Source organism: Podarcis erhardii, assembly GCF_964252035.2.
Source record: "Podarcis erhardii genome assembly, chromosome: 11".
Classification (NCBI taxonomy): Eukaryota; Metazoa; Chordata; class Lepidosauria; order Squamata; family Lacertidae; genus Podarcis; species Podarcis erhardii.
In genome coordinates this window covers 32,331,364-32,358,994 of record NC_138501.1, presented here as the reverse complement: position 1 = coordinate 32,358,994, position 27,631 = coordinate 32,331,364, and the positions used below count along the sequence as shown (strand labels likewise).

Here is a 27,631-nt window from a genome sequence, read left to right as displayed (position 1 = left end):
CCAGTATCAGGTGCTGAAAATGCTGAGATTCTGCTAGCTGTCAGAATAACCAATATGAGGCTGGATGGACAAAGAATCTGACCTCATATAAGACAGTTTCCTATGTCTCCCTTGGTTTGCACAGGGAAACTGTTTTTCTTGTTAATGTTTCTGGTTAGTATAATATGTCTTTCTTGTTGCAACCACATGAATTGGAATTCCCTTTTTCACAGATGGCAGAAGAGGAACACACTGGATAATGTCATTAAGTGGAAGGGGGCCAGAACGGGACTACATAACTATCTGCTGGCTTCACACAATCGTTATGTGGTTGGCATTCAAGTAAATGTTGTGCCACTGAATTTATAATCACTTGACGGTGGTTTGTGTGAACTGTCCCCTTGTTTTGGGACAGCTCCTCAAACATACAGAATGACAATCTGACATAACCATGTGCTTACCACAGTGTTTACACACTGGGAATTGGGAACACAGCCCCCGTTTCCATTGTTCTGACATTCATCTATGTCCAAGCAGATCTAACAGAATAAAAACAAAAACAAGTTAGGTACAGTGAGTCAGTTATTAAAGTATAAAATAACTAGCATAAATCTGTTAAAATTTATTGGTTTGTTTTTTTAATATGGTGTTAATGCAATTGTGAAATAGTCTAAAAAGCACAGCGAAAGGTCCTTTGAGTAGTAGACAGGTCAACTAATCTCTGCTGTAGCTGCTGAGCTGGGGTAATAGAAAACATTCCATTTTAGAAGTTCGATAGTAACAATGAATGGATGCCAGTTGCAAAGACAATATTAGGCATGTTTGGCAGTTTCAAGTAAAATAAGTGTGCTAAAGTAGGCCCTGCTCTATGGCAAGTTTTCTAATGCAAACTGAAAAAGTTCCAGTGCAAATCATGGGAATCTTTTTCCAGAAAAGCCACATCTCTGTCCACAAACAAACCTATTAATACTGCCATTAGTTAGGCCAGCATTATTTTGCCATACATTCGGAAGCAGCGCAGACATTTTTTACAGACATATCTGTTAAGATCTTTAAAAGAAATACATTCAGCTGTGCAGTGCACCCATAAACAGATACAGAGCTAGACTTTTACTAGCTTTTGATGGATTGCAATGAGATCACACACCTGTTTGTTATTTTTGGCAGAGTTGATTCCCACTCCTTGAATGATTTGCCCGCTGTATCCTGATGGGCAGGCCTCACATCTGAAACCTGGAGCTGTATTCACACATCTCACCCCTGGGAAGCATGGATTATACCGGCACTAAAAAGCAAACCATCAAAGTGATTCAATGTACTAATTATATAGATTTCAGCCAGCAAAGTTAAGAGTCCATTTGGACATTTGCTAGAAGCCTATGTTCTAACAAATACTTCTTACACTGGAGTAGGCAAGCTTTTTCTCTAGAGGGTTAACGTAACCTCACAAGAAATGGGCATGGGGCAGAACTAGCAGTGGGTAGGGGTTATAATAATAGTAATTTATAGTAAGAGCAGTCATGGCTTTAGTAAACATGGTGTATTTCCTCTACCTTTCTCCCTACTTCTTTATCTTTTTCTCCTGCCCCCGCACCCTTGTCTCTCTTTTACTCTTGCAATGGAGATAGAATGGGGAAGGAAAGGGACATGAGCCAGATAGCCCCCCCAGGCCATGTTAAACCAGCCTGAGGGCTGCATGTGGTCCCTGCACCACAGGTTGCCCACTCATTTTCTAATGTAATACCAGGAGAAAGGGGACTCACTCTGAGCACCAGGAATTTATTTACCCTTGGTCATCAATTGATGAGACATCTTGGATTTCTCTAGCTCCAGAATTCATAGGCTGAACCTCTCCTTTCTCACTGGGCTGTGCATGGGTGCTTTTAAACAACATTTTACCTCATCAACATCTGTGCATATAACTCCATTTCCAGTGAAGCCTTCAGGACAAGGCCCACACTGAAATCCATCTGCCGTGTCCATGCATCGCACCCCTCGGAAACAAGTGTTGGCTTCACATTTGGGCTTAGGGGGCGGGGGGGATGGTGTGGGGAAATTTCCAGCTCCCAAACCTGTGATTGGAGGTAGAACAGTTTATTTTAATTTTTTTAGTAATCAGCTGCTGATCAGTAAATCCTGAGGTAAATGTTGAACATTTGTACCACGCATGGCAGTGGATCAATCCTCTAGTTGGGTCAGGTATCTTCTGAGATAATTGTGTGAAGAACACAACATTTATCTGTTTTGCTTCTTGCACACACTACAGTAACCACCACGACCAGCTACCATTGTTGGCTCCAGATTCGGTGAAGACCTTGGTGCAGGCTGTGTGCAGTGAGCGTGTCACCAGTGCCCAACTCCCTCCAAGTCCAATCTGACCAGAAGGAGACTGCAAACCAAGTGAAAGTTGCCAATCCTCTTTGCTCTTGCCACTGCTCTTATGCTTAGAGAGGCCAGATAAAGCAAGCAGCAATAGCAAGGGAATGAGGAAAAGGGCTATAGGGATCTGGGGGTCACACCATCTGTGGTGCTGGTCCCATCAGGCGCTCATCAATACTGACTTTTGATGCCAGCCCTGCCCACCACTCAGCTTCCCACTGCCTGTCCAGCGGCGGGGGTATACATGTGTGTTTGTCTCACAACAATGCACAAAATCAAGGTACAATTTTCTACATGAAAGTAATAACTGTGTAGGGAACCTGAAAGGTGTGGCTCTGAATTCTGCATGGGACAAGGCATTTCAAGGTTGTCTTCATGACTTCTCTTGTTTTCTGTTTAAGAGCAATGGGCTGATAGTTTTGCAGCAACACCACCCCCAACCAAAAAGAAGTATGAAAGGCTAACAAATTTACTATGGCATTATTCCATTCCTGTGGAATAAATTCCATGAAATCTTATGCCGTAATAAATTTTAATGTTCAGAGGTACCAAAATACTAATCATTGTTTGTGCTGGCAGGTATGTTCTCTGTTGAGATATGCAGAAAACAAAACTACCTAGAACAGTTATTTTCCGTTTGGTGTCCAGGCGATCAGTATATTCAGAAGAATATGAAGCATCTCTTTACTTTCAGTCATTTAAGCTCCAGTTCTACGCACACTTACCTGGGGGGTAAGCCTCATTGAATGGTTGGTTGACAGATCTGTCTGTCTCAGGAGACAATGAAGGAGTACTACTGTGGCAACTATTTCTGAGTAAGCATGCATATAACAGGATGGTATGTTAAAAACTCAACTATTGAGTCCCACCAGCAGAAGCTCTGCACAAGGACTTCCACTTGTTCAGCAAGGCTTTCCCCCCATGATACCAGCTCAGGGGGGAATAAGGAGAACCCCTGGAAAAGTGGGGTGGGTGGGTAGGAGAGCCAAAATGTTTGCCCTGACAGAACAAACACCTAAGCATGTTGAATTTTCCCCTATGTCTACTTGGAACTCCTATGAAATTCAGTAGACCTTACTTCAAAGGAAGTGTTCACAATTGGTGTGGCTAAGGACAACAAATATTGCTTTTTCGGTTTGATGATTTGGTTTATACCATCATATCTTAAATCAGGAAATACAAAAGTGCTTACCACATGCCTGGCATTCAGCTATTGTGTTCCTCAAAAATGTTGTTTCTTTAACCTTTGAATTATATAAAATAAATACATTCATCAGGCTTGTTTTTCTTGAATTGCCACTATGACTACTACAGAAAAACCAGACAATGCACATTATACAACCTAACCAATAATACTGCCTATTTTTTCAAAACAGTTACTTGGTACTGTTTTTGGCATAATTGTCCATACTGGACCTTATGACAAGTCATCTCCATGTAAACAGTTATGATTTCATATTTTAACCTCCTGCTATCTTCAGCTGAACTACTTAGAGCAGATAATGTTCACCGCAGCTCAAAAATCCCATCGGCCTTCAAACAAAAATAATAATGCAAGGCTTAAACTTTAATTTGGGCTTTAAATGTTTTTGGAGTAAACTGTAGACACATGCCTGAGCCCAGCCTTGCCTCATTTAATTGCCTTCACATATCACTAAATCAGCTCCAGGAGTCTCCATGATTTTCCCAAGTCTGGAAAAGTGTGCAGGCTCAGGCAATCACCATTCATAAATAACTTTATAAAGTTAAGCATATCCTTCATGCTCTCACCCACAATCTTTCTTAGAATTTAATCCATGGAGGCCAGTGGTATGATTCAGGAATGAACTATGCCATGCACATCCAAAAACAACAAAGTCTCTCTATTAAATTGCAGTGGACTATTTCATTACCTATTTCTTAATGTAAAGGAAAGAAGTTTGCCCAGAAGTCTCACTTGTAGTGTGTTTTTAATGTTGTACACCACCCTGGGATCTTTGGATAAAGGTTGGTATATAAATTGAATAAATAATAATAATAATAATTGTGGGTGAAACTTCAGCAGAAATAATAAGTTACCCATTTAAGCTAGCGGTCAGCAAAGTAAGTGTTATATAAACGTGTCTTATACCTGCTGTCGGAGAAGATCTTTCACATCACCCAGTATTTGGTTCATTTGCATCATGTGACCTAATAACTGCCTGTTAAAGTCACTTGTAGAGACACCTATAATAAAATGAAAGTTATGAAAAAGTGTAATGCAGAAGTTCAGAAACCCAACAGTATTGACACTTATCTAACCTCCAAAGTACTTCATAAAAGTTCACAATTGCCTAGAATTTGGACCTCAGCAAACTTACCATCTGTCTCTACGCATGTTTACTCTGAGATTCCACTAGTTTCAATAAGACTTATTTCCAGCTAGTTTATTATTAGTTTTGCAGCCATGCAGCCCTATCTTATGCATGCTTCTTTGGAAATAAGTCCCACTGTTCGACTGAGGCTTACTCCCAAGCAGCCTTGGTCTAGTAGTTCAAGGACTGCATTGCAGCTTTAAGGGCCAGCTCAACATCTACAGAATCAAGTGATCGCTTAAATGTGTTAAGCAAGTCATTCATGGATCAAGCATTACCAACATCATCCTTGCACATGCAGATGGCAGCAAAACTGGAAATGATGTCACCATCCACCAATGACAATGCCACTCATCAATGACACTCTGTATAATAAAATGTGGCCCGCCTTGAGAGGACTGTGTGGCCCTGAAAGGCAGTGTAAGGTAAAGGTAAAGGGACCCCTGACCATTAGGTCCAGTCGCGGACGACTCTGGGGTTGCGGCGCTCATCTCGCTTCATTGGCTGAGGGAGCTGGCGTACAGCTTCCGGGTCATGTGGCCAGCATGACTAAGCCGCTTCTGGCGAACCAGAGCAGCGCATGGAAACACCGTTTACCTTCCTGCTGGAGTGGTACCTATTTATCTACGTGCTTTCGAACTGCTAGGTTGGCAGGAGCAGGGACCGAGCAACAGGAGCTCACCCCGTCGCAGGGATTCAAACCGCCGACCTTCTGATCTGCAAGTCCTAAGCTCTGTGCTTTAACCCACAGCGCCACCCACGAAAGGCAACGTAGAAATACCCAAATAAACAAATGAATACATGCATGGAGGGAACTATCAACACATGGCAATGGTGGGAACACTGACATGTCATCCTCCCCCCTCCACGTGCACACAATTAAAGTTGTTGAAAGAAACACCGGTGTTGTACTGACATTCCTCACAGCAAGCAAGCAAGCAAGAGTGGGCATCGTACACACATGAGCACATGCACATGAGGCCCCTGTGTGGCATCAGTGTTTGATGCAGCAGTCTTAAAGTGCAGAGCTCTCCTAGACAGAAGAAAGGCAGCTGCTACAGAATTCTGTGCACTGAAATCCAAGACACATCAGCTCTCCCAAGATCAACCACCGATGACTTCATTTCAGCTAATACACAAAACACAAGAATGCCCATGCACTGATGATATGATTCTTTTCTCCCCAACATATGCTAAAGCGATCTAGTTTAAATTGTTTCTGGCCACCACTTTGATATCTGCTGAACAGGTTTACTAGAAAAAGGCTAGAAAACATGCCCATAGAACAATGCGAGCCAAGTCAATGCTTTTCTAAGAACATACGCATCTACCCTGAAAGGAGGATGAGCTTCTTCTTTGCATGACTTCATACCTTGTTGGCATAGAGCCAAAAGGCTCTGGTGCCCCTCCTTCAAGTCACTTCCCATCCTTATCCAGTGGTGATTATTACAAGCCCCTGCTGCCATGCTGTCAGTCCTCAGAAAAGGAGGACAGGGAAAGGAAAGCCAGCCAACAGATAGACACTGAGAGATCGAGCTGCTATGAAGTGGCATTTGCCACATTATGCAGACCTGCCCAAGATTAAACTCAGGGGGAAGCAGTGCTGTCAAAGGTCTATCTTTTTGCACTGATTTCCCTCTTTAAAAAATAAAACAAAAGCAGCAAAAAATGCTTAAATGCAGGTGGGGAGTTCATGCTGAGTTTCAAAACTTTTGAAAAAGATGAACACTTTGCCAGGGTTCTGGGACTGAGCAAAAATAGCCTCCTAAAACTATTCATAAAATGGAGTTAAGTGAAATTCCAATAACAGCTTTTCCTCAGATAACTCTCTTCTGATAAATTTCCGCCTCCTGAAACTTGGGTGAAACTCTACTGACTATCCATGCGGGTTTGTGTTTTGCTGTTTGTTTAATGTTTCTGGTTTGGATTTAATATATTTCCTAAGGCAGTTGCCTAAGGAACAACAAGTCGAAGGCGCTGTTTATGTTTGGCCTGGTACAGAGGAGACTGAGAGGAGATACAATAGCCATCTTCAAATATCTCAAGAGCTGTTGCAAGGTAGATGGAGTGAGCTTGTTTTCGCCTGGTCTAGAAGCTAGGATCCGAACCAATGGATCCAAGTTACAAGAAAGGAGATTCTGAATAAACATGAGGAAGAACTGTCTGACAGTAAGAACTGCTCAACACTGGAACAGACTTCCATGAAAGATGATGGACTCTCCTTCCTTTTTAAGCAGAGGTTGGATGGCCATCTGCCATGTGTGCTGTAGTTGCAATTCCTTGCCTTTTTCTCATATGTCAATCGGAGAATTAAAGTACAACATCTGGTGTCAAGGGCAAGACGTGGCAACTCTACTGCTTAGTTACAGGAGACTTTCTTGGAAGGATGGTATATCTTTGCTTCCTCTTGCAGTACAGCTAGGATAAAAATAGTCACTAGGAAACCTGGTTATGCTCTGAATACAATATTACATATGGCCAAGTACATTTATTTTGTAATATAAAAACTACCTGGATATTGAACTGCTGGCTCAATCTGTGGAAGAAAACAGTCCTGGAGGCCAGCTACTTGGGACAATGACCCTTTTACTACTAGCTTCAGTTCCTCCAAAGTGTCCTGCAATGACAAAAGAGATTTGGGGGCATAACATTAGGAAGAGGTATCCTAGCTTTTCCTTTCGAAAGCTCACAACAGTTCAAATGCCTTTCATGACCTTCACAAACACAACAGGCAGCTGCAAGAACTTTTTGTTAGGAGATGACATACAAATGCTACTAATGCGGACACCAGTAATAGGTGCATCTATATGTTGTATGAATGAGTATGTTCTTGCTGTAACAGTCATAGGAAAAGTTGCTTCCCAAGAACCTGAAGGATATGCATTTTGGTTATGACCAGCTAAGAAAACTTACATGTGCCCTGTATCTTAAAATATTGGTATCTTTACCAAGCAGAGATTAGGTAGCTGCACTTAGGGCAGAGTTCTTTGACCTTGTGCCTCCAGGTATCGATGGACTAGAACTCCCATCAACCATCTTAGCCCAATGGTCAGGGGACTTGCAATCCAATATCTGGAGGCCCAAGGTTAAAGAAGGCTGCCTTAAAAGGTACAGGCCAGCCAGATTATTCCCCAAGACGGAATTTCATCTGGCTGGCCTGTTGTCAGGATAGAATGGGACTACTGTATAGAGCTTTGGCCTCTGCCATCAGGATCTTGAGACACTAGGACCTTGACCAACTTTGCACCACCCATCAGCCATAAAATAAGCAACTGCAAAGAAATTGATTCTTCACTTCCTGCCAGAAGGAACACTTGGCTCCTCTTGGGACTGCAGAGCTAAAAGAATGCACACATGAACATTATGATCCCATCCATCAGCCAGAGAATGAAGGGCTGCTGGGATGTGCAGGTTTAGGGGCATGTCTCTATGTGCATTCTTCAATTACAATGATGATCGCTTGATCAAAGGCAGGATATAGTAAGTGCCAAACCAGGGAAAAAAATCTATGTGCCACCGTTGCATCTTTTTTTAAAGCAGAATGGGGTACTTTGCACATAGAATCATAGAACTGTAGAGTTGGAAGGGACCCCAAGGGTCATCTAGTCCAACCCCCTGCAGTGCAGGAATCTCAACTAGATCATACATGGCAGGTGGCCATCCAACCTCTGCTTAAAAAGGAAGGAGATTCCGCTTTCTCTCATAGGAGTCACTGATTTTTATCAAAAATAAATTAAAGTTGCTTTGTGCCAGAGGCAAAAGGAATACGGCACATGCCTAGATTTCAGCGTAACTTTAAGTCAATTAACTAAAAGAGAAGTTGGTTTTCCTCATAAAAGTACACAGAGAGACAGGTTCAGTTTGAGATGCCAGAGTTGTTGAAAATAAAAGTCAGCAACCCTAATTGGTCTCTTTTCATATATGTAAGAAGTTCTCTGGTTAAAAAAAAGTTAGGTAAAAGTAAAAGACCCCTGGACGGTTAAGTCCAGTCAAAGGCGACTGTGGGGTTGCGGCGCTCATCTCGCTCTCAGGATGAGGCAGCCAGTGTTTGTCCACAAGACAGCTTTCCAGATCATGTGGCCAGCATGACTAAACTGCCTCTGGTACAACGGGACATCGTGACAGAAACCAGAGCACACGGAAATGCCATTTACCTTCCTGCTGTAGTAGTACCTATTTATCTACTTGCACTGGTGTGCTTTCGAACTGCTAGGTTGGCAGGAGCTGGGACAGAGCAACGGGAGCTCACTCCATTGCAGGGATAACCGCTGACCTTCTGATCAGCAAGTCCTAGGCTCTGTGGTTTAACCCACAGCGCCACCCACGTTAGCAACCCTAACTGGTCTCCTTTCCTATATATAAGAAGTTCTCTGGTAGTGCCACAGAGCTCTTCAATTGCAAGGGAAGGTTATACTCACAAATCTCACTCCAAGAGGACTGAGGGGAAGAACTTGACTGATGAATTCATGAATCTCCCCTTCTCCCTCTCCATCCTGGGCCGGACAAACGAAGTGCATGTGTCTCCACCCAATCAGCAAGCACCCTGACATGAGAGGAGCTTCTGCATGAAGACTCCATCACTCCTCTACAGCTGCTCACCTGTGCTTTTTTCTGCAGTGTCCGTAACTCCACTGCCTCTGAGCTTTGTGACAGTCCTGAAAAGGCTTTAGGCAGATCTTGAATGGAATCCATCTGCACACAGTCCACGTACAATTCGGCTTTGCTGGAGCCACGTTGCAGGCCGCTTAGCCTGAGGAGGACTGAGCGGCGCTTCCCATCTGCCAGTGGCACGTTGCTGAAGATCACAGCATTTAACTTCCCATCGCTCCTCAAATACCGAAGGGAAACTAGAACAAAATAACATTATTGTAAGGCAAGAACACAGTATAATTGGTACACAGTGAAACCTCTGCCAATGGAGCAGGAAGTTTGTGGAAAGTTAAGAAAAGCCAGCTCAGCTTTTCTTGGTTCGATCGTGTCTGTTGCGACAGCTCTAGTTAACAAATCACTTGTAAATGCATATACCATGTGGAGTATTGTCCTAGATGCAGATAAAAATAAAATAGCTAACTAAGGGAGGGGGGCACCCGTCAGCTCCAGCTCTCTCCATGATCACAGATGCACAGGTTGGGTTGGGGCCAAACGCAAAAAGAGGAAGGGCCTCCTGCACCTTTAGAAGTTGTGTGGAAGAAGGAATTTCAACAGGGTTCCTTCTTCTACACAACTTTTATCTATCAGTCATCTGCTTGAGACATCTTTTGAAGACATCTTTTGCCCATGCCTTTCCCGGATCCATGAAACTGGTCCTTTTATGCACGCTACAACATCGGGTGAAAAATTTCTGCATTGCAGAGGGTTGGACTAGATTATCCTCATGGTCTCTTCCACCTCTACAGTTCCAGGCATTTCTGTACTTTTAACTGTTTCTTTCATTGTATATTTTTACATTTTTTCAATGGGTTTTCATTTTAATTGTACTCTTTTACCACTTTAGTGTTTGCAACCCTGGGGGTCCTTGGAGAGGAAGGGCAAGATAGAAATTTTAATGATGGTGATGATTAAAAGAAGCAATTTTGTGTTTCCTAGTATGTTAAAAACCATTTAGATCTAATCTATTCTGATATATTAAGTGGTATAGAAATGATCTTCAATAAATCATGAAGGTGTAGGAGCTCAGTTCTGTTTTGTATCTGGCCCTGAATTAGTTTCTGGTTCTCAGATTCCGTTTCATATTATTAAAGCAGAAATAGTAAGGACTGCAGCAGGGTTGGCTAAAGACATCTGGAAAGAAAACTCCAGAAAGTACCTCTCCCCATACTAAATTATATGCAGCAACTGAACAACTTATAATTTCTTGCCCTTTAATGTAGCTCCATATTTGCTCCCTCAGGACCAAACTAGATGTCATTTGTGAGATATCAAGTCTAGTTTCCTTTTTAGGAACTGGCCCCACTATCTCATGGATTAGATCTGCCCTGATGGTTTGTTAAGCAAAGGTACAAAAGTTAAGACCATAGAGCATTTTATCTACTAAAAGCTGCTATGTAAGTGGCAACCACATTAGAAGAACACTGAACATGCCTTGGGTTTCTTTTTAAAAAATAATAATAATAATATTTATTCAAATTTTAAGTTACAAAGAGAAAAAAGGAAAAAAGGGAAAAAAGAAAAAACAGAAACAGAAAAATACAAACAGTTAAAAAAACACACAAATCAAACCTTTACATAACTTTCTTTCCTTTGCTTATTTCCTTGACTTCCTCACACCTCTCTTTTTTGTATTCTAGTTCAATTAGATATTTCAGCAAATCCTTTCCAGCTTTGTTTTTATCCTAATAATTTATCTTAATATACTGTAATTTTACATTCTCATCTTTCACCAATTAACAATCCATTTTTACTTAACTCTTTATATCATTTCTGCTAAAGCCACATTACTTCATTCCAATATCCTTCTAACATTCCTTAATTTTACAATGTTTCTGTAGATTAAATTTCTTCCAATCTTCTTCCACCAACTCTTCACCTTGGTCTCGGATTCTGCCAGTCATTTCCGCCAGTTCCATATAGCCCATCACCTTCATCTGCCATTCTTCCCGGGTGGGTAGATCTTGTGTCTTCCAGTACTCTGCTGTTGTAGCATACATAAAGAAAGTTCTATCCTTCTTTGACACCAATTGGCCGACCATGCCAGGAGAAAGGCCTCTGGTTTCTTCAGAAAGGTATATTTAAATACCTTTTTCATTTCATTATAGATCATCTCCCAGAAAGTCTTAATCCTTGGGCATGTCCACCAAAGGTGAAAGAATGTACCTTCAGTCTCTTTACATTTCCAACATTTATTGTCAGGCAAATGATAGATTTTTGCAAGCTTGACTGGGGTCATGTACCACCTGTAAATCATTTTCATTATATTCTCTCTTAAGGCATTACATGCCGTAAACTTCATACCTGTGGTTCATAACTTGAACATGCCTTGGGTTTCTCCCCCCCTTCGAAAATAAAAGCAACTGAGGGAAGAAACAGGGCTATGATGAGAGGGGGGGAGGGATTTAGCCCTTTCTCTGTGTGCTGTAATCCTTGTAAAAATAAACCCTCCCCCTTGCATTATTTGCCCCAGGAACAAAGCTACCAGTGATCTCCTGTGCAGCCATGTGTTGTCAGGACCTGGGATGCAACAGACAAGAGGAATCTCTACTGCAGATTTAAAGATATGTGAGCATTCTCCAGCTTTGAATCTGGCAAGCCCTATAAGAAAGATCCTGCATCTGGAGCAAGACTGGATAAATCCAGCAGAGAATGAGAGAAAGATAGATAAAGAAAAGGGGTGGAAGAGCTCACGATTGGCCAATGGCCACGAGACAGGATTGCCGGAGGGCAGCTGGATTGGATGGAAGATCAAGGTTCATCTGAGGGGGTGGAATACTTTTTTTGGAGAGAGCAGAGGGGGAAATGCTTGCTAGGAAGGACCAAAGACATTATTATATTTAAACCATCTGTGTTGCTGCACCCTTCCACTGCAGGAAAAGTTTGAATTTAATGGTGCCAATGGACAAGGAAGACTTCAGTGGTTTTCACTGTGGAGAAAACCAGAGTCCCTGCTGCTTTGCTTATGAAAGGCAGTAAAAAAAAAAAGTTTCAGTTTAGGATACCAGAAATCCTCTTGGATATTTGAATAGGCTTCAAAGAGCTGTTGTCAAGTGAGCACACACAACTGTTAAAGAAAATGCTATTTTTAAAAGATGGGCAGTATTTTCTCTGAGTGTATATCCAGGTTAGAAGGTCAGGAGAGAGGGAAAAGTAGACATTGAGGTATCTGGGGAGTCTGCAGCATATATTTTGATGGATTAGCATATGTTTTTGTGATCACTGTCCACTTCTGGAACACTATTGACTTGGTTAAAAAATACTTTCATTTCTTCACTTTTTTAAAAAAAACAAGTCCTTATGGTTTGAGAAGAATGAAAAGGATGCAGTTTTAATATTTTAATGCATTAAATTCAATAGTAAATTACAAATTCAGTAGTCAATAGATAAATCACAGAATCGCAGAGCAGCATTTTAGTGAAGGCCTTTAATGCGATAGCCAAGAATTTATTCATTCCTTATTAACAGAACTATAGCATTACCCCTGAACCACCATCAATTGTTTATACTTGTACAAATGTAGTGGTGAAGGCTGGTTGCAGAATAATCCCTAAATTCCTAATCCCTAAATTGCAGCTACAGTGGTACCTCTGGTTATGAACTTAATTCATTCCAGAGGTCCGTTCTTAACCTGAGGTACCACTTTAGCTAATGGGGCCTCATGCTGCTGCCATGCCGCCACTGCAAGATTTCTGTTATCCTGAGGTAAAGTTCTTAACCCGAGGTACTACTTCCGGGTTAGCGGAGTCTGTAACCCGAAGTGTTTGTAACCCGAGGTACCACTGTACTTCCTTTAGATGTTATGTGGCAATGGAGACAATGAAATTAACCTTCACACAAGCAGCTTTTAGCCTGCCTTCTAAGGCAGTGGTTCCCAAGCTCCTCACCCACCTGCCCTAGGAAGGACAACTTGAAAATTGCTACTGGTTTTGGTGGACCACTTAATGATTTTTCAACCTGTTGTAGCAATTGCAATGCGCTGTGCTATATGCTGTATGATTTGCAACTTTATTTTTATAGTTTCTTTTTTATAATACAGTAAAATACCACAGAAGTAAAAGAAGCAATAAAATACAATTTAAAATAAATATTAATTTTAAAGTGAAACTGATGGACCACCGGTGGTCCACGACCAGTTTGGAAACCCATGTTCTAAGAGAATTCTTCTTCTCTTTTAGGAGAGCGAGAGTGAAATCATCATGAAGGACAATGCAGTTATGAAACCGAGAAGGCCAGATTGCAAGCGGATTCTGCTTTAATATGTTACAATCCTAAGGGAAACAAGTGAAAAGAGATAGCGGGGAGAGGAATGTTCTGGAATAGCAAAACATCATACAGAGGGAAAAAAGGTACCAAACTCTTGTATTTTTTTAAAGGGTTCCTTGAGTGCATATGTAGATATATTGGTATAAAACTGTTCTGTCATACTAAAAACAAGCAAACATGATTTTTTAAAATATTGCTCCTGGCAATGCCAACAGGCATTGGCCAGTAAGCACGCATGGCAGTCAGACCACACAACTCAGATGGTCATGTCCCTGCTGAGCTGCCATAAGTAACCATAGCAATTGTTGTTATACAATTCCATTCACCATATAGATGGGTTTATGAAACATTTCTGTGTCCTTCTGCTGTGCTGAAGAAGAATTCCACGAAAGAGTGGGTATATCTGGAATCACTGTTCACTACGTCTGTTTGTGGACCACTTTGGCAGCGTTGGATGTCATAAAACAAAGCTTTACAGCTTGTTTTCACCAGATAAGAATCTGACCCATTCCTTCTTTCAGAGACTTGCATAGCCCACAAAGACTTTCAGAGACCTGTAAGACTTATGTTTATTTGGGTCTATCTTTTCAAGAGAATCCATCAAGAGTGCATAATTTGTGACTTTCAGAGATTTAGAAGATTTCTATAAATTACTGCTGGGCTGCACCTGGCTTGGTGGACCACAAATGGTGCATTATAATGGCCAGACTATCTCTGTCCAAGAATCACCATAGTTGACGTAACAGCTAGAGCTGGTAAAAGGCACTCCTAGCAACTGAGGCTACCTGAGCTTCCAGCAACAAAGATTGATCCAGGGGCCCCCACAAAGCCTGAATGTGTTTTTCCAGAGTAAGTGCAACCCCGTTGAGAATAGGCAACTGGCCAATCTTCTGGACATGGGAATCACCAACCCAGTGCCTCTGTGCTCCCAGGGTTCAAGCTCAGTTCATTAGCTCTCAGATTATATTTGCATTAATTTTTATATGACTAACATTTTGTTTTGTTGTTTTTTTTTAATAATTTTTATTGGGTTTTTACATTTTATAACAAACACACACACAAAGACAAGAACACACAAACACACAAATACAATTACATACCCTAATTTTCTTTACCCACTTTCATTGACTTCCCCCCACCCCCTCCTCTTACATCCCAGTTCCAAAATTAATTCAGCAAGTTCTTACCTAACCTCTTAAAGATATTCATATTGTTTTTTTAAAAATTAAATTCTTTTTGTTTTTCTATATTCAACTTATCCAATTCTCTTATAATCATTAATTTCTTTTTTTTTAAGGTCGATCTAACTTCCCCTCCACAAATTTTCCCTTTATTATATTAATTATAGGTCACATTGACCAAGTAAAACAAAACATAACATTTTATAGTTCTATTCTCTCCCCCCCCTGCCCCGGTTTCTGTCCCTTCCCAGACAAATGTCAAAAAAAAAACCAAACAAAAAATAGTTTTTAGCCCGGATTCCTCACGTCCGAGGCGTCTGATTCTCTGTCAGTCCCTCTCTGCCAACTATGTTGGTAGTCCTCTTTGTTGGTCCTAAGACCCCGAAGGAGTTCAGTCAGAGTCACATCATATTTTCTTTCATCCAAAATGTTAAAGAGTGTTTGCTGCGAAAGACCATCTAGTTTTCCATACTCAAGAGGAAAGTCCCAATCATGTTGCTTTATTCTTTTTAGTTTTAATATTCCAAGTACTCCAGGGACTTCTCTCTTCTTCTTTCTCACCTTTCGCAGGTTTGTAATCCAAAGGTCTTCTTGCTCATACTCTAACAATGCAGATTCCTGGTTGATATTTTCCACTTGTAGTGTCTGAACTCCTTCTTTCTTCTCTGTCAATTCCAAAGGCACCTCTTCCTGCTCAGCTGCAGAGTTTTTATCATGCGTCTCCTTTGTGCATTCAGCAGAGTTGTTTGTTTCAGAATTCAAGGTCATAAAAACTTTACTCAGAGCCATACTCTGCTCCTGCAGGATTCCCACGAGAAAAAACATTTTTTCTATCTCCGCCAGTAATTTTCCCTCTGCAGCCATTGTAATGTCACTAATTCCCCCTAGGGGGCTTTCAGTTATTTAGTAGTCCTTTTCCAATAATCTGTTACTTTGTTATTATCAATACTTTGTTTCCAATCGCCTCAGTCCAAATGTATCAGCTTTAATTCCAAGAGTTGTTAAATAACAAAATTCTTTACTTTGTCCGCCCGTTTGACAGCTTCTTTGACAGCTGTCAAACTCCTTTCACTTCTTCCTCCGGCACCCAAATAGGACACTCCCGGGTTTTTGGGGGGGATTACACACAAAGTTCCAAAATTCCCTTTCTCTCCAGCACAAAATCTTCTTTTATCAAATTTGTGAAAAACTTTTAAATCATCAAAACAGTATTCATTCCACCTTAATTCTCCGTTCCTTGCTTTAAATCGTCTATAAGTAGAGGGGGTGCGGACTTCCCTTTAACACATCCCCCGATCGTGCTGAATTCACAGGATAAAATTTTTAAAGTCCAAATTCCACTACTCACGGGTCCTTTGTTATCCAGTCCAAATTTTGGGAAGAAAGTCAGCGCTCTCCGGCCATGGCTTGCGGCTTCACTCCACTGAGGTAGCGGTCTACTCTCAGCACCACGCCACTCTCCGTACCCTCTCCGCAGCCTTTAAAAAGGCTCTTCGTGGGTCGGGGAGGGCGCTTAAGGTGCCCACCGAGTCACCAAGTCCGCAGGCTTCCGCGCCTGCGGTTTCTGAGGGTCCCCGTGTCGCCGGCACGGCAAGACCCGTCCTCAGTAGAGCCGATTCCCTCCGGAGCTCGGAGGGAATCCGCCATTAGCCGTTCGCGCTAACCCGGAAGTCCTATATGACTAACATTTTGTTCTAAAGCAAAACACATGTTCTTTATTTGCTGATTTATAACAAACTTCTTTATAACAATTTATCATCATCACATTTCTAAACCACCCTTCAATCTGAAGGTTATCATTAAAATTAAAAGCAGAAAAAGGAATTTCAGTAGAATATAATTACAACAGAAGTCAGACTACCTTACATACTCTTCCTATCCCCCACAGCTTGAAGAAGCAAATGGGTCTTCACTTGACATAGGAAGGATAGAGTGGGGGAAATGTATCTTCAGTGGAATTGCGTTCCATAACTAGGGTGCCACAACAGATAGAAAGCCATGAATTGTTTGACTGTAGAATGGACCATGTGCACCAATGGAAACACTAGCAGGGCCTCTCCTGCAGACCTTATTGCATGGGACAGCAGATAATGGGAGACACTCCTTCAAATATTTGGACTTCAAATATAGGGATTTATACTTCGGAAGTAGTCCTTGTAGCAAATCAGGATCCTGTGCAGCTCTTTAAGGATCTGTGTAATATTATCCTATTTTGTTGTGGCATTTATTAATCTAGCAGCTACATTCTGCAGCTGCTGCAACTTCTGGAACATCTTCAAGGGCAGTCCCATGTAGAGCTACATATGAGGTTACTAGAACATGTAGTACTGTGGCTGGAGTACTGCAGTCCAGATGCAGTTGTGGATAGTGAATGAATTGGAAATAGGCACTCTTGCACGGAGGTCACCTGGGCTTCAAATGATAATATTGGCTCTAGAAGCAACTCCAGACTACCCCTTCAGGCAGCAATCCTACACCCACTTGCCTGAGAGTAAGCCCCACTGGCTTCAATGGGGCTCACTCTGAGCAGACATATACAGGATTGCAATGTTAGCCTGCAATCCTGTGCATGCTTACTTGGGATTAAGCTCCATTTAACTCAGTGGGGTTTACTTGTATAGACCTGCACTTGATCCAACCAAATGCATTTTAAAAGGCTCACCTTTTAGTCAATCAAAAGTTTTTAAATCTGTTAGTCTAACCAATCACTAACAAGTTGCAGCCCCAATTTAAAGGCAATTTAACTAAACGTTTCTGTAATTGGTTAGCATGCAATTTTAGTTAGTAGGTTTATTGTAATTTCACAACCATTTCTCCCTTTGTAGATACCACACGTTTTTCATGCTGTACATTCATGAATTTACCATAGCATGGCAGAGTTCCACACAAGTCAGTGCTATGGCTCTAAACAAGCGCATTCCACTCAGCCAAGAGCATTTTCTGTCATGTGGCTGATTTTATAAGGCCTTTGCAACAGGAATGTTTATCTTGCACAGTCAAAGCTAAACTTCGGGATCAACTAAATTAAGTTCCCATCTTTCATATGCTGCATGCAGCATGTGCGTGTATCTATCAAATTCCTCAGTAATTTGAAACAGTGATTTCCCAAAGGGGAAAAAGGAAGAAAGAAAAACCTTTGACTTGGTTCTCTGAGAACCATTCATCACTGCCAGTGCGATGTTTGCTGGCAGAAAGATGCCACCCCCCATCTCCCAACATGGGGAATCAAGGCTGTTCAAGAACACAGAGACAGGATGTTGCCATAAGCTAATTCCCGTACTTCTCTGAAGCGTGGAATGCAATGAGTATGCAAGTAGGCAATAAAAAGTAGTAGCAAAATGTTGGGATTAGCTTTTATTCCTAGTCTCAGTATGATAAGACTCCAATACTGCAATAAACTCTGAGCACCAGAATTTAAGAAGGATATTAAGCAGCACAGAAGTATTCAGGAGGTGTTTAAGGGGATGGTAAAAACAATTCCAGGAGTAAACATTAATTAAATGAATTAAAACTTCACCAAAAAATGTAAGCTAATTGTAGAAGATTTGTGTGAGAGATCTTCTTGAAAATATGCCCAATAAAATCACATCTATTCATTGCTTTCACACCCACCCATCCGACTTTTGTAGGACTTACCTTTATTCACCCGTCCCATAACTGTGAATTCAAAATATTTTCTGTTTTCAGTGGAGGAATATAGCCCAAATACAACAGCTGTGCTTTTGGGTTGCAGTCTGAATGTCGACAGCACGTAAATTTCATTCAGTGTAGGATCGGCCAGTGTCTGTTGCAAGAAGGTTTTTACTAGCCTCTGGTTGGGTGTAGAAAGAAGATCAAAAACTACAAAGAGATAAGAAGGATTTCACTAAGTTGATTATTATAAATAATATACAAGTGGGACTTCAATAAAATGGTGCAGTTCATCCTTCCAACAGGAAAGCTCCTGTAACATGACAGAAGCCTGTAATTTTATCAGGATGTTTGTTGTTTACTGCTGTAACAATTGTTTTCTCAATGTATTTTCTGTACCATGAAAAATAAATAAAAATAAACAAAACCAGAAATGCTCCTGTTTCAGTTTCTGGCCAATCAGCTATGTCCTCCACCAGGAAATTCCATTTCACCACCAATATCACCCCCAACTTTGCATTGCCCCTTGCCCAAATGCCAATCTGAACATTCAAGGGCTGATTTAGTTCAATGAGAGAAATGGAGCTCTGCAGCTGCAGATTCAAACTGCCTCAAGCCACCTTAGTTGGTGTGAGTCATAGCTCAGTGAGTGGTAACCACATGGTTTGCTTGTGGAAGGTCACCGATTAAATCCCAGGCATCTTCTGTTACAAGTACAGTACAGTATCTTTCAGGTGGCCTGTTTGGGAACACCTTGAAGCTGTGGACACTTTCACCTGTAGTACCAAACAAGAAAGATTTATGGTCTGACTCACTACAAATCAGAGTCATCTGTTCTTTCAGAAGAACTTACAAGAAATTCCTCCTTGGGCTGGCTATTAAAGAGGTGAGATTTTATTCTGTTTCGCTAAAAGGAAAGCTTTTTCTTGGTCTGAGTATTTGAGATGGAGGTGGCTACAGATACAAATAAATCAATAAATTTCCAATGATTATTAGTGTTATTTAAAATCGCCCTTCACTAACCCAACTGTGTTGAAAGAATAAAGAGTGTTAAGAGACACATCACCAATCTCCTGGTGAAAAGTACATCAGGAAGATGGGAAACATTTATACATCATAAGCGGCTATGCTTATTTTATGCTTGTTGCTTAATTGATTGCAATAATTTATTTGTTAGATTGCTTCAAGTCTGATCTGAAAAAAAGTTTAAGTCTAATGACCTTACTAATTGTAGTCAAATTAAAATGCGTTCCTTCTGGATATACAGCTCTTTGAATTAAACTCATGTGACTTTATAGAAGCCAAGAATCAAATTAAACTTTGTTTTTTCAGGAATTAACATGGTGCTAGCTCCCTGACCAAACTGTACTCATATATAAGCCACAGTGTGGATACTGTTGCCTGCAAGCTTACCCTGTAGGTGGTACATTTTTCACAGCAGACAGGACTTATTTCTGGCTCTGGGTGCAGACACTCTGGATTTAGCTAAAGAGCACAGTTCTGCTGGATGGTATTTTGCTGAAGTGAGTGATCACTGAATATACAAGGTTATAAAACTATTTGCTTATGAAAAGTGCCATATAAAGAGACGGTGGGGAACAAAGGCCAGATATTTGTAAAGAATGATAAAACAGCAGAGCACACACATTTAGAAGCAAAAACTAGGTCTTGGCTTTTTGATTCAAGAAGAGAAAGAAAGTTGAGAAGAGGCAAAGGGCACTGGGATACAAGCAAGTGGTTAGATACCATTTGGAGATGTATGCAAGCAGGGGCAGTCTTTGTGCTGCTGGCTTCCACAATCCCCTCTCTTACATCACACATATTATAACATTATGAAATACAAGCGCTTCACATGGAAGTCTGCACATTGTTGAAAGGTTTCTGGGATTCCTTCTCCAAAAGCAGGAGAAAATTGATACAAATTGAGCTTTCCTTGGCTCCCATTTAGGGCAAGGGTGGAGAACCTGTAGCTGTTCAGATGCTGTTAGACTCCAGCTCCCATCAGCCTCAGCCAGAACGGTCAGGGATGATGGGTGTTGTCATCCAAAGGTATCTGGACGGTCATGTGTTCCTCATACCTGAAATAGAGCACCTGTTGCACACACTATGTTTACGTGTGTAGTAGAGTGTGCTTATTCCTTAACTATGCTGTATCTTCATCAGGATGTGAGATACCAGGCCTCTGGTTTCAGTCCTATGCAGATGGTAAATTGTTGCCTAGATTTATCCAATAGCAGAGTGCTAAATTACCACAATGTAATAATCCTGCTATGTGGTGTGGATTATTTAACATATCTACACTGACTGAAAATCTGAGAAGTGGTAAAATTATTTCCATCAGTTGGTAGCTTCTTACAGATAACCAATTTACTAAATGGATTTAAATGGACGCCATGTTAAATTGCCTTTGGGTAAATGGTCTTCTGAAGCCACACACTTAGCAGTGCTTATTTGAAGAACTAACTGCTGACATTCACAGAGGTTAATTATCACAGAAGAGCTGAACATCTACAAAAGCTTATTAGCCTGCAAGTGTACACAGAATGCATGACTTCCCAGAGTGAATTAAACCAATTGTTCATGCACTCCAACAGCCACCTGGACACAGACTGGTAGCTTTAGAAACAGATTCTCAAACTTTTCCAGAATGATGAGCCTCCAACTCAAAATAGGGTGTGTGGGGGGTGGCTAGCTTTTCCAAGTGTAGTTTATGAGGGGACCATGATGCATTGGAAACTTCAAAGCACAACCCACACAACTTTTAATGCTCATTGATTTCAAAGGAAAATAACAAAGGACCTCAGACTGCAACTCTTTACTCACTTACATGGGAGTAAGCCCCAGCAAACTCAATGGGACTAACTTCTAGGTAGGCATGTATAGGACTGCACTGCTTCACTATAGTGGGATTACCCCTTTATGAAATAATGTCATTTCATTGGATCATTATTCTCTAACAAAGTATATATTTCCAAAGGCTCTTTATGATTTTAAGGAGCTTTTGTTAAATAAAAGGTACAGATTCCTTTGGAATAATGCTTCTGACAGTTTATGTCATTCCAGTGCCTTCAAAATGGAGTCCTTTAAACTTTGTCTTTAAATATTTTCCTGTCCTGTTTCCACCTTCTGTTTCTGCCCACATTTTGCTCACTTTCCTGCTCTATTAACAGTCCAGGCCTCTACCTGTCTACTCAGAAGTAAATCCTATTGAGTTTAATTAAGGGCGGTTACTCCCAGATATGTAGGGACTGCAGTCTCATTATCTTGTGTTTCACTAGCACCCGCCTGTACTTAAATTTAGGAAACCACAATGAAGCAATTAAGACAAAACTAAAAACCCTTCACAGTGGACAATATTACTGTTGCTAACTTCTTTGAGGACTGTGGGCACACTCACAATATGGGCAATGATAGCCTTTTCAGATTCTTATTGGGGGGGAGGAGTCTAAGTCTCCTGAATCAAAACAAAACCCTCTTTCCCACATCTGTTCTGTTAGAACACCATATTCCCCCCCCCCCCCAATTCAAGTGAAGTTAAAGCAATGCAGCCCCAGAATGGTGAGAAGGCAGCTACAGTTCAGGAAAATCAATGGGAAAACCCTGACTGCACACATTTTTAGATAGATGTTAGGGTTTGTAATACTGTTGTTTCAAGTCTTGTACATATTTGCTATGCACGCACCCTTAATTTCTTGAAAAAAAATATCATAATAGGCTTCAAAAGTTAACATTATAATAAAACAATGTAATTTTATAACCAAACTTTTGAAGTGTTTCCCTCAATTCATTCATCATTCTCTTTGGTCATGGTTTTGCAGTTGGTCATAGGCATATTGTTTTTCTCTGATATCCCCCCCCCCAAAAAAAAATCTCTCCTCCATAATAACCCCCTCCAGCCAGTGGATTAGGGGCTTAAAATTGCTCTGCAATATTTATAAATCATCCTTAATCCAGTGAGTGGGTGACCACAAGCTTAACGCGAGTCAACAGTGTGATGCAGCAGCAAAATAAGCTAATGCTATTCTAGGCTGCATCAAGGGAAGTAATAGTACCACTCTATTCTGCCTTAGTCCAAACCACAGAGCCTAGGGCTTGCCGGTCAGAAGGTCGGCGGTTCGAATCCCTGCGACGGGGTGAGCTCCCATTGCTCGGTACCTGCTCCTGCCAACCCAGCAGTTCGAAAACACGTCAAAGTGCAAGTAGATAAATAGGTACCGCTCTGGCGGGATGGTGAACGGCGTTTCCGTGCGCTGCTCTGGTTTGCCAGAAGCAGCTTAGTCATGCTGGCCACATGACCCGGAAGCTGTACGCGGGCTCCCTCAGCCAGTAAAGCGAGATGAGCACCACAACCCCAGAGTTGTCCGTGTCTGGACCTAACGGTCAGGGGTCCCTTTACCTTTTCTGCCTTAGTCAGACAACACTTGGAATACCGTGTCCAATTCTGGGCACCATGATTTAAGAAGGATGCTGACGAGCTGGAAAATGTGCAAAGGGCAACCAAGATGATAAAGGGTCTGGAAACTAAGCCTTATGAGGAGTGCTTGAAGGAGCTGGGTATGTTTATCCTGGAAAAGAGGAGACTGAGAGGAGATATGATAGCCATCTTCAAATATCTTAAGGGCTGTCATATGGGGGAGGAGCATGCTTGTTTTCTCCTGCTCGGGAGGGTAGGACTCATACCAATGGCTTCAAGTTATAAGAAAGGAGATTCCGACTAAACATTCAGAAAAACTTTCTGACAATAAGAGCTGTTCAGCAGGCTCCCATGAGAGCCTCTCCTTCCTTGGATGTTTTTAAACAGAGGTCGGCTAGCCATCCGTCATGAATGCTTTAGCTGAGGTTCCTGCACTGCAGGGGGTTGGACTAGATGACCCTCGGGGTCCCTTCCAACTCTACAGTTCTATGGTTCTAGAGAGGCATACATTAGGTTAATAGATACGATAATACAGCTCAAAAAAATTAACCTACATGCATCATCACAACATATTCAACATTCTACTCATTGAAATAATTCCGCTTGAGAAGCATGAAAGAGATTCTTTTCCATTTCATTCAATTTATTTTAGATTTCATTCTTACTCATACCTACAGCCTTTGGGTAATGCATGAAAGGAGTCAAGGTGGTTCAGTTGATTAACTGATTAATCTTGAACGAATGATTCTTTAGTGTCTTCACAATCTATCATCACACAGCCCACTGAACAGCTTGAATTTAAAACCATGCCCTTTCTGCAAAGGTAATTAGCACCAGCGGTGCATTGTGCCTATACGGGAAAATCAAAACCATAAAAATGTGATCTGCAAACAGGTATCAGCTACAAAAACTGTTCATCCCCATTTTCAACAACAGTACTATGCTATTGTCCTTGTAATATTAACAACACAGCAACGTACGAGACACTGCTGTTTAAATCAAATCATATACAGCAATGAATGCCAATTCAAAGCTGAATAATTCTCCCCATCTGGAATCAATAATAAAGTATCTTCAGGAACACCATCCTAATCAGAGGTAAATTACATTGGATGTATCCAAGGCTGTCCCTCTGTTCATTAAAGGCTCTTTGACCCAACAGTGGGGTTTTGACACTGGAATGGGGAGGCAAACTATTTTCACTAATTCACCCTTCCCTGGTAGCTCCTTATACTGTTCCAGTGAGTCTCCCAACCCCTGGGAGCAGATTGGGAACAGATGAGGGCTGCAGCTGTTGAGGGTGAATATGTAAAAATCACATTCCTTACCTTTTCTGCTAACAGAAGCCTCTGCTGCATCAAGTTGTCTTCTGTCACTAGATAAAATCCCAAGTTTAATGGAATTTAATCACTAGCATGTTTAGGGCTGTGTAAACACCAAATTTCTGAAGCACACTTAAATTAGTGCACACACCCCAAAGAATCCTGATAGCTAAAGTTTAGAGGCTGCAGATACTCTTACTGAATGAGGTTCATAATATGTCTAGCAAGGATTTTACAGGTGTGATGCTGACTTTATGTGGAATTGCCACCCCAATGAAGCCCACCAGGATCAGGCTCTGGCTGAATTCAGACATTTGGCTGAATTCAGGTGAGCATTTGGCTTGCACAGACACACAGACACACACACATTCACAAGGAGTTCAGAAGCTTTCGCTTCCATTTTTGATTATCTGCAGTTTGTCTTGCTATCTGAATATGACAAACTGACTTAACCGATTTGTCTGAAACAAATCAATTTCAAACCTTAACTTATAAAACTACCTTGTTTCAACAAACAATAGTTGAGATTAACCACAGTTTAAGGTTACAGCACAAGAATTAACTGGTGAAACAAAATCAGAAGCACAAGATTCTGATCTCCTTGCAGCTGCATCAGGAGAGGAGAAAGAGGGGGTGAAGAATGAGAGTTCATGGCTCAACTAGGCTTCTTTCTGTTACAAAGAACATAGTTTATTATGATGTGTCAATGCAACAAATATATGGTTTCATATAATCCTGGCTTTTTCAAGTAGCAATTAAGCTAAATTGAAGTTGATTTATTTGATCCTGGTCAGGCTTTTGTTTGTTTTTGTTGACACCATGGTTATTATTGCAACTTTTGTTGTTTTGCTTGTGCGGCACTGTTTTTCATTGCTAGTTTGTTCAGTTTTTGATTTGATTTGTTATTAATGAAAAAAATTAATATCTGTTACTGTATTAACATCACTGCTACTCAAACAGGCTAGAACCCTATATACTGTAAATAGTAAAGCAACAGATGTTTCCATTCCTAGGCAAGAGAGTATGAAAAGAGCAGAGGTAAAGCAAGACAAAAGTCCCTCCTTCTGCTCCTGCAGATCTTTTTGAAGGTTTGAGAGTCTCAAGAATCTGTGGAATGTGTTTCCACATATACAAGCATCAAACTTTTTTTTTTTTTAAGGGCTTTACTATCCTTATTCTAAACAAATGCCTTCAAAAGAAAAATCATCCAGTGATTCTGATTTTGCTTTATCAAAAATTCAGTTCTAAAGGAACTCCTTAAACTTACGGTTTCATAACAGTGCAGTTACCATCACCCATTAGGTGGCTTTAAAAACTAACCTCGTTTGGCAAGTCTGCTTAAACTCCAGCTGCTCCTTTTCTTTTGCCTCAAGAGATGGATTTGGGGCACCCTACCAGAGGCTGCTGTTATTGCCATATGTTTCCCATCAAATCTCCTGTTTCTGGACAATAAACTCTCCTTTAATCCTGGTGGGAATTCCACCGTCGGCCACCTATTCTCCTATCCTTGCCTTCTGTAAAGTTCAGCTCCGTCGAGGGAAACGAGAGGCTCCCCCCCCCCACACTTTTTGGACGCCTCCAAGCTGGGACTCTTGCTTCTTACCTTGCGGAGAAGGAGGCTGAGCGTGAGTGGCCCCGCCGGGGCAAAGCTGCAGGGCAATCTGCAAGAGGAGGAAGGCGGCTTTGCGCTTGTTCATCCTGCCCAGCAGTCCAGCGAAGGGAGATAGATGCCCAAAACCTGTGGCTGAGGAGGAGCTGCTGCTGCTGCTGCTGCTGTTGTTGCTGCTGTTGACTCGAGGCTCGCCTCGGATAGAGAGAGGGATGCGCGCGGGGATCTGTTCTTTAGGAGAAAGGCATGGAGGCGCGCGGCGCACTGGTGGCTCCTACCTGTTGCTCGGACACCGGCTCACTGAACTGCAGCAGCCCCGAGCAGAGCTGTTTAAATGGGAGAGCGAGCAGACCCTAAGCCGGGCTGCGAGGGGCGGAGCGAAAGGGACCGGGGCCGCGAGCCATTGGCTGCCACGGGCGAGGCGCGCGCTGCCTCAGGACCGGGAGGAGGCGCTTAGCAATCTTGCAAAGGGCCTCCAAGCTCTTCCAAGTTCCATCCAGTCCCAATACGTTTGTGCCAAATAAAAGGGACAACACGCTCAGGCACGCTGGACGCAAAGTCTTTCTCCAAATCTGATACCTATCTATCGATCTTGATGTTGTGATCATTGTAAATGGGGGAAAAATATGGTTGTGCGTAAAAGGTTGCGGTTATAAAATGGCATTTCTTTGCTTTATTTATATTTGTTTTTTATTACACGTCCATCATTCCCACCTCCCCTGTGAGGTGCTCGAGGTGGCGCTTGTGGTTCTCCCTTGTGGAACGCCCTCCCACCAGATGTCAAAGAGAACAACAACTACCAGACTTTCAGAAGACATCTGAAGGCAGCCCTGTTTAGGGAAGCTTTTAATGGTTGACGGACTATTGTATTTTAATATTTTGTTGGAAGCTGCCCAGAGTGGCTGGGGATATCCAGCCAGATGGGCGGAGTATAAATGTATTATTATTATTATTATTATTATTATTATTATTATTATTATTATTATTAATTATTATTATTTTAGCATCCCCACAGCCCTATGAGGTAGTTGAGGCTGCAAGATGGCAATGGGGCCAAGGTAGTTGAGTGGGGATTTGAACCCTGGTGTCCTAGTCCAGCACTCTAACCACTGCACTGGATTGGCTCTACTTCCTTTCAAATCAAATTTTCCACATTTTTGTTCTGATTTGGTTACCAAGTTTGATTTGTTGTGGTCACTATGCAGGCTTACAGATGGAGACTTAATCGGCAAAATTGTTGTTAACAGGCTTTTTCTTTACACATTGGCCTTCCCTTCAGAAATGGAAAATCAGGATTAAATGGGGAAATTTTGTTGCTGGAACGATCTCATGTGGATAGTGTAAAAAACTTGCAAGTATGAAGTCTACTAATCCCTAATAAACAAGCATTCTGGAAGTGCCCTGGTTGCTTTTCTCCTATTTGGTTCTAGTGCCTTGAATTTCATTGTTTGTTTTTGAAACATAGAAGTTTTCATGCTAGAAATAGTGCCATCTTGATTATTATGTGGTGCTGACATATGAGCCAACTCCTAAGGGACTTCATCCCCTCATAAAATATTTGAGAGGGCTGCCCCCGAAGTTGATGAGTTGATACTCACATGGTATGTGTGTGCCACGTTTTGTGGTCAGTTATGCCGGGAGGGACTTACTTGCCCCCCAATATTTTATTCAAGTTGGCACCCCTGAAGTTCTCTTACTGTGAAGTTCTCTCAATTATTATTATTATTAACCATCCATTAACACAAAGTCTTAGTCTGCCTGTGTATAAAGTACATATAGATAATTTCTGAGACTTTAGCTATTTTCTTTTGTAAAATATTTTTAAGCCACATATAACTGTAAGGTTAAAAAAACATGTGTTTGAGTTTCAG

General features: G+C 41.5%; 1 protein-coding gene across 2 annotated transcripts in view; it reads right to left on the bottom strand.

Annotated features, from left to right (window-relative positions):
* The window catches only part of THBS4 (thrombospondin 4), a 39,537-nt gene extending 13,463 nt beyond the window's left edge, over positions 1-26,074 (bottom strand). Inside the window, exons 1-9 of one of the 2 annotated variants that reach the window (XM_081880718.1) lie at positions 25,755-26,074; positions 18,422-18,625; positions 9,291-9,538; positions 7,203-7,308; positions 4,469-4,563; positions 3,551-3,602; positions 1,879-2,051; positions 1,127-1,264; positions 441-518 (exon numbers count right to left, since the gene is read on the bottom strand). In XM_081880718.1, the coding sequence (XP_081736844.1) occupies positions 441-518; positions 1,127-1,264; positions 1,879-2,051; positions 3,551-3,602; positions 4,469-4,563; positions 7,203-7,308; positions 9,291-9,538; positions 18,422-18,625; positions 25,755-25,848 (1,188 nt within the window). In that variant the 5' untranslated portion in view covers positions 25,849-26,074. The remainder of the gene's footprint in view (positions 1-440; positions 519-1,126; positions 1,265-1,878; positions 2,052-3,550; positions 3,603-4,468; positions 4,564-7,202; positions 7,309-9,290; positions 9,539-18,421; positions 18,626-25,754) is intronic. The other variant, XM_081880719.1, reaches the window with a different exon arrangement.
* Between the last annotated feature and the right edge of the window lie 1,557 nt (positions 26,075-27,631).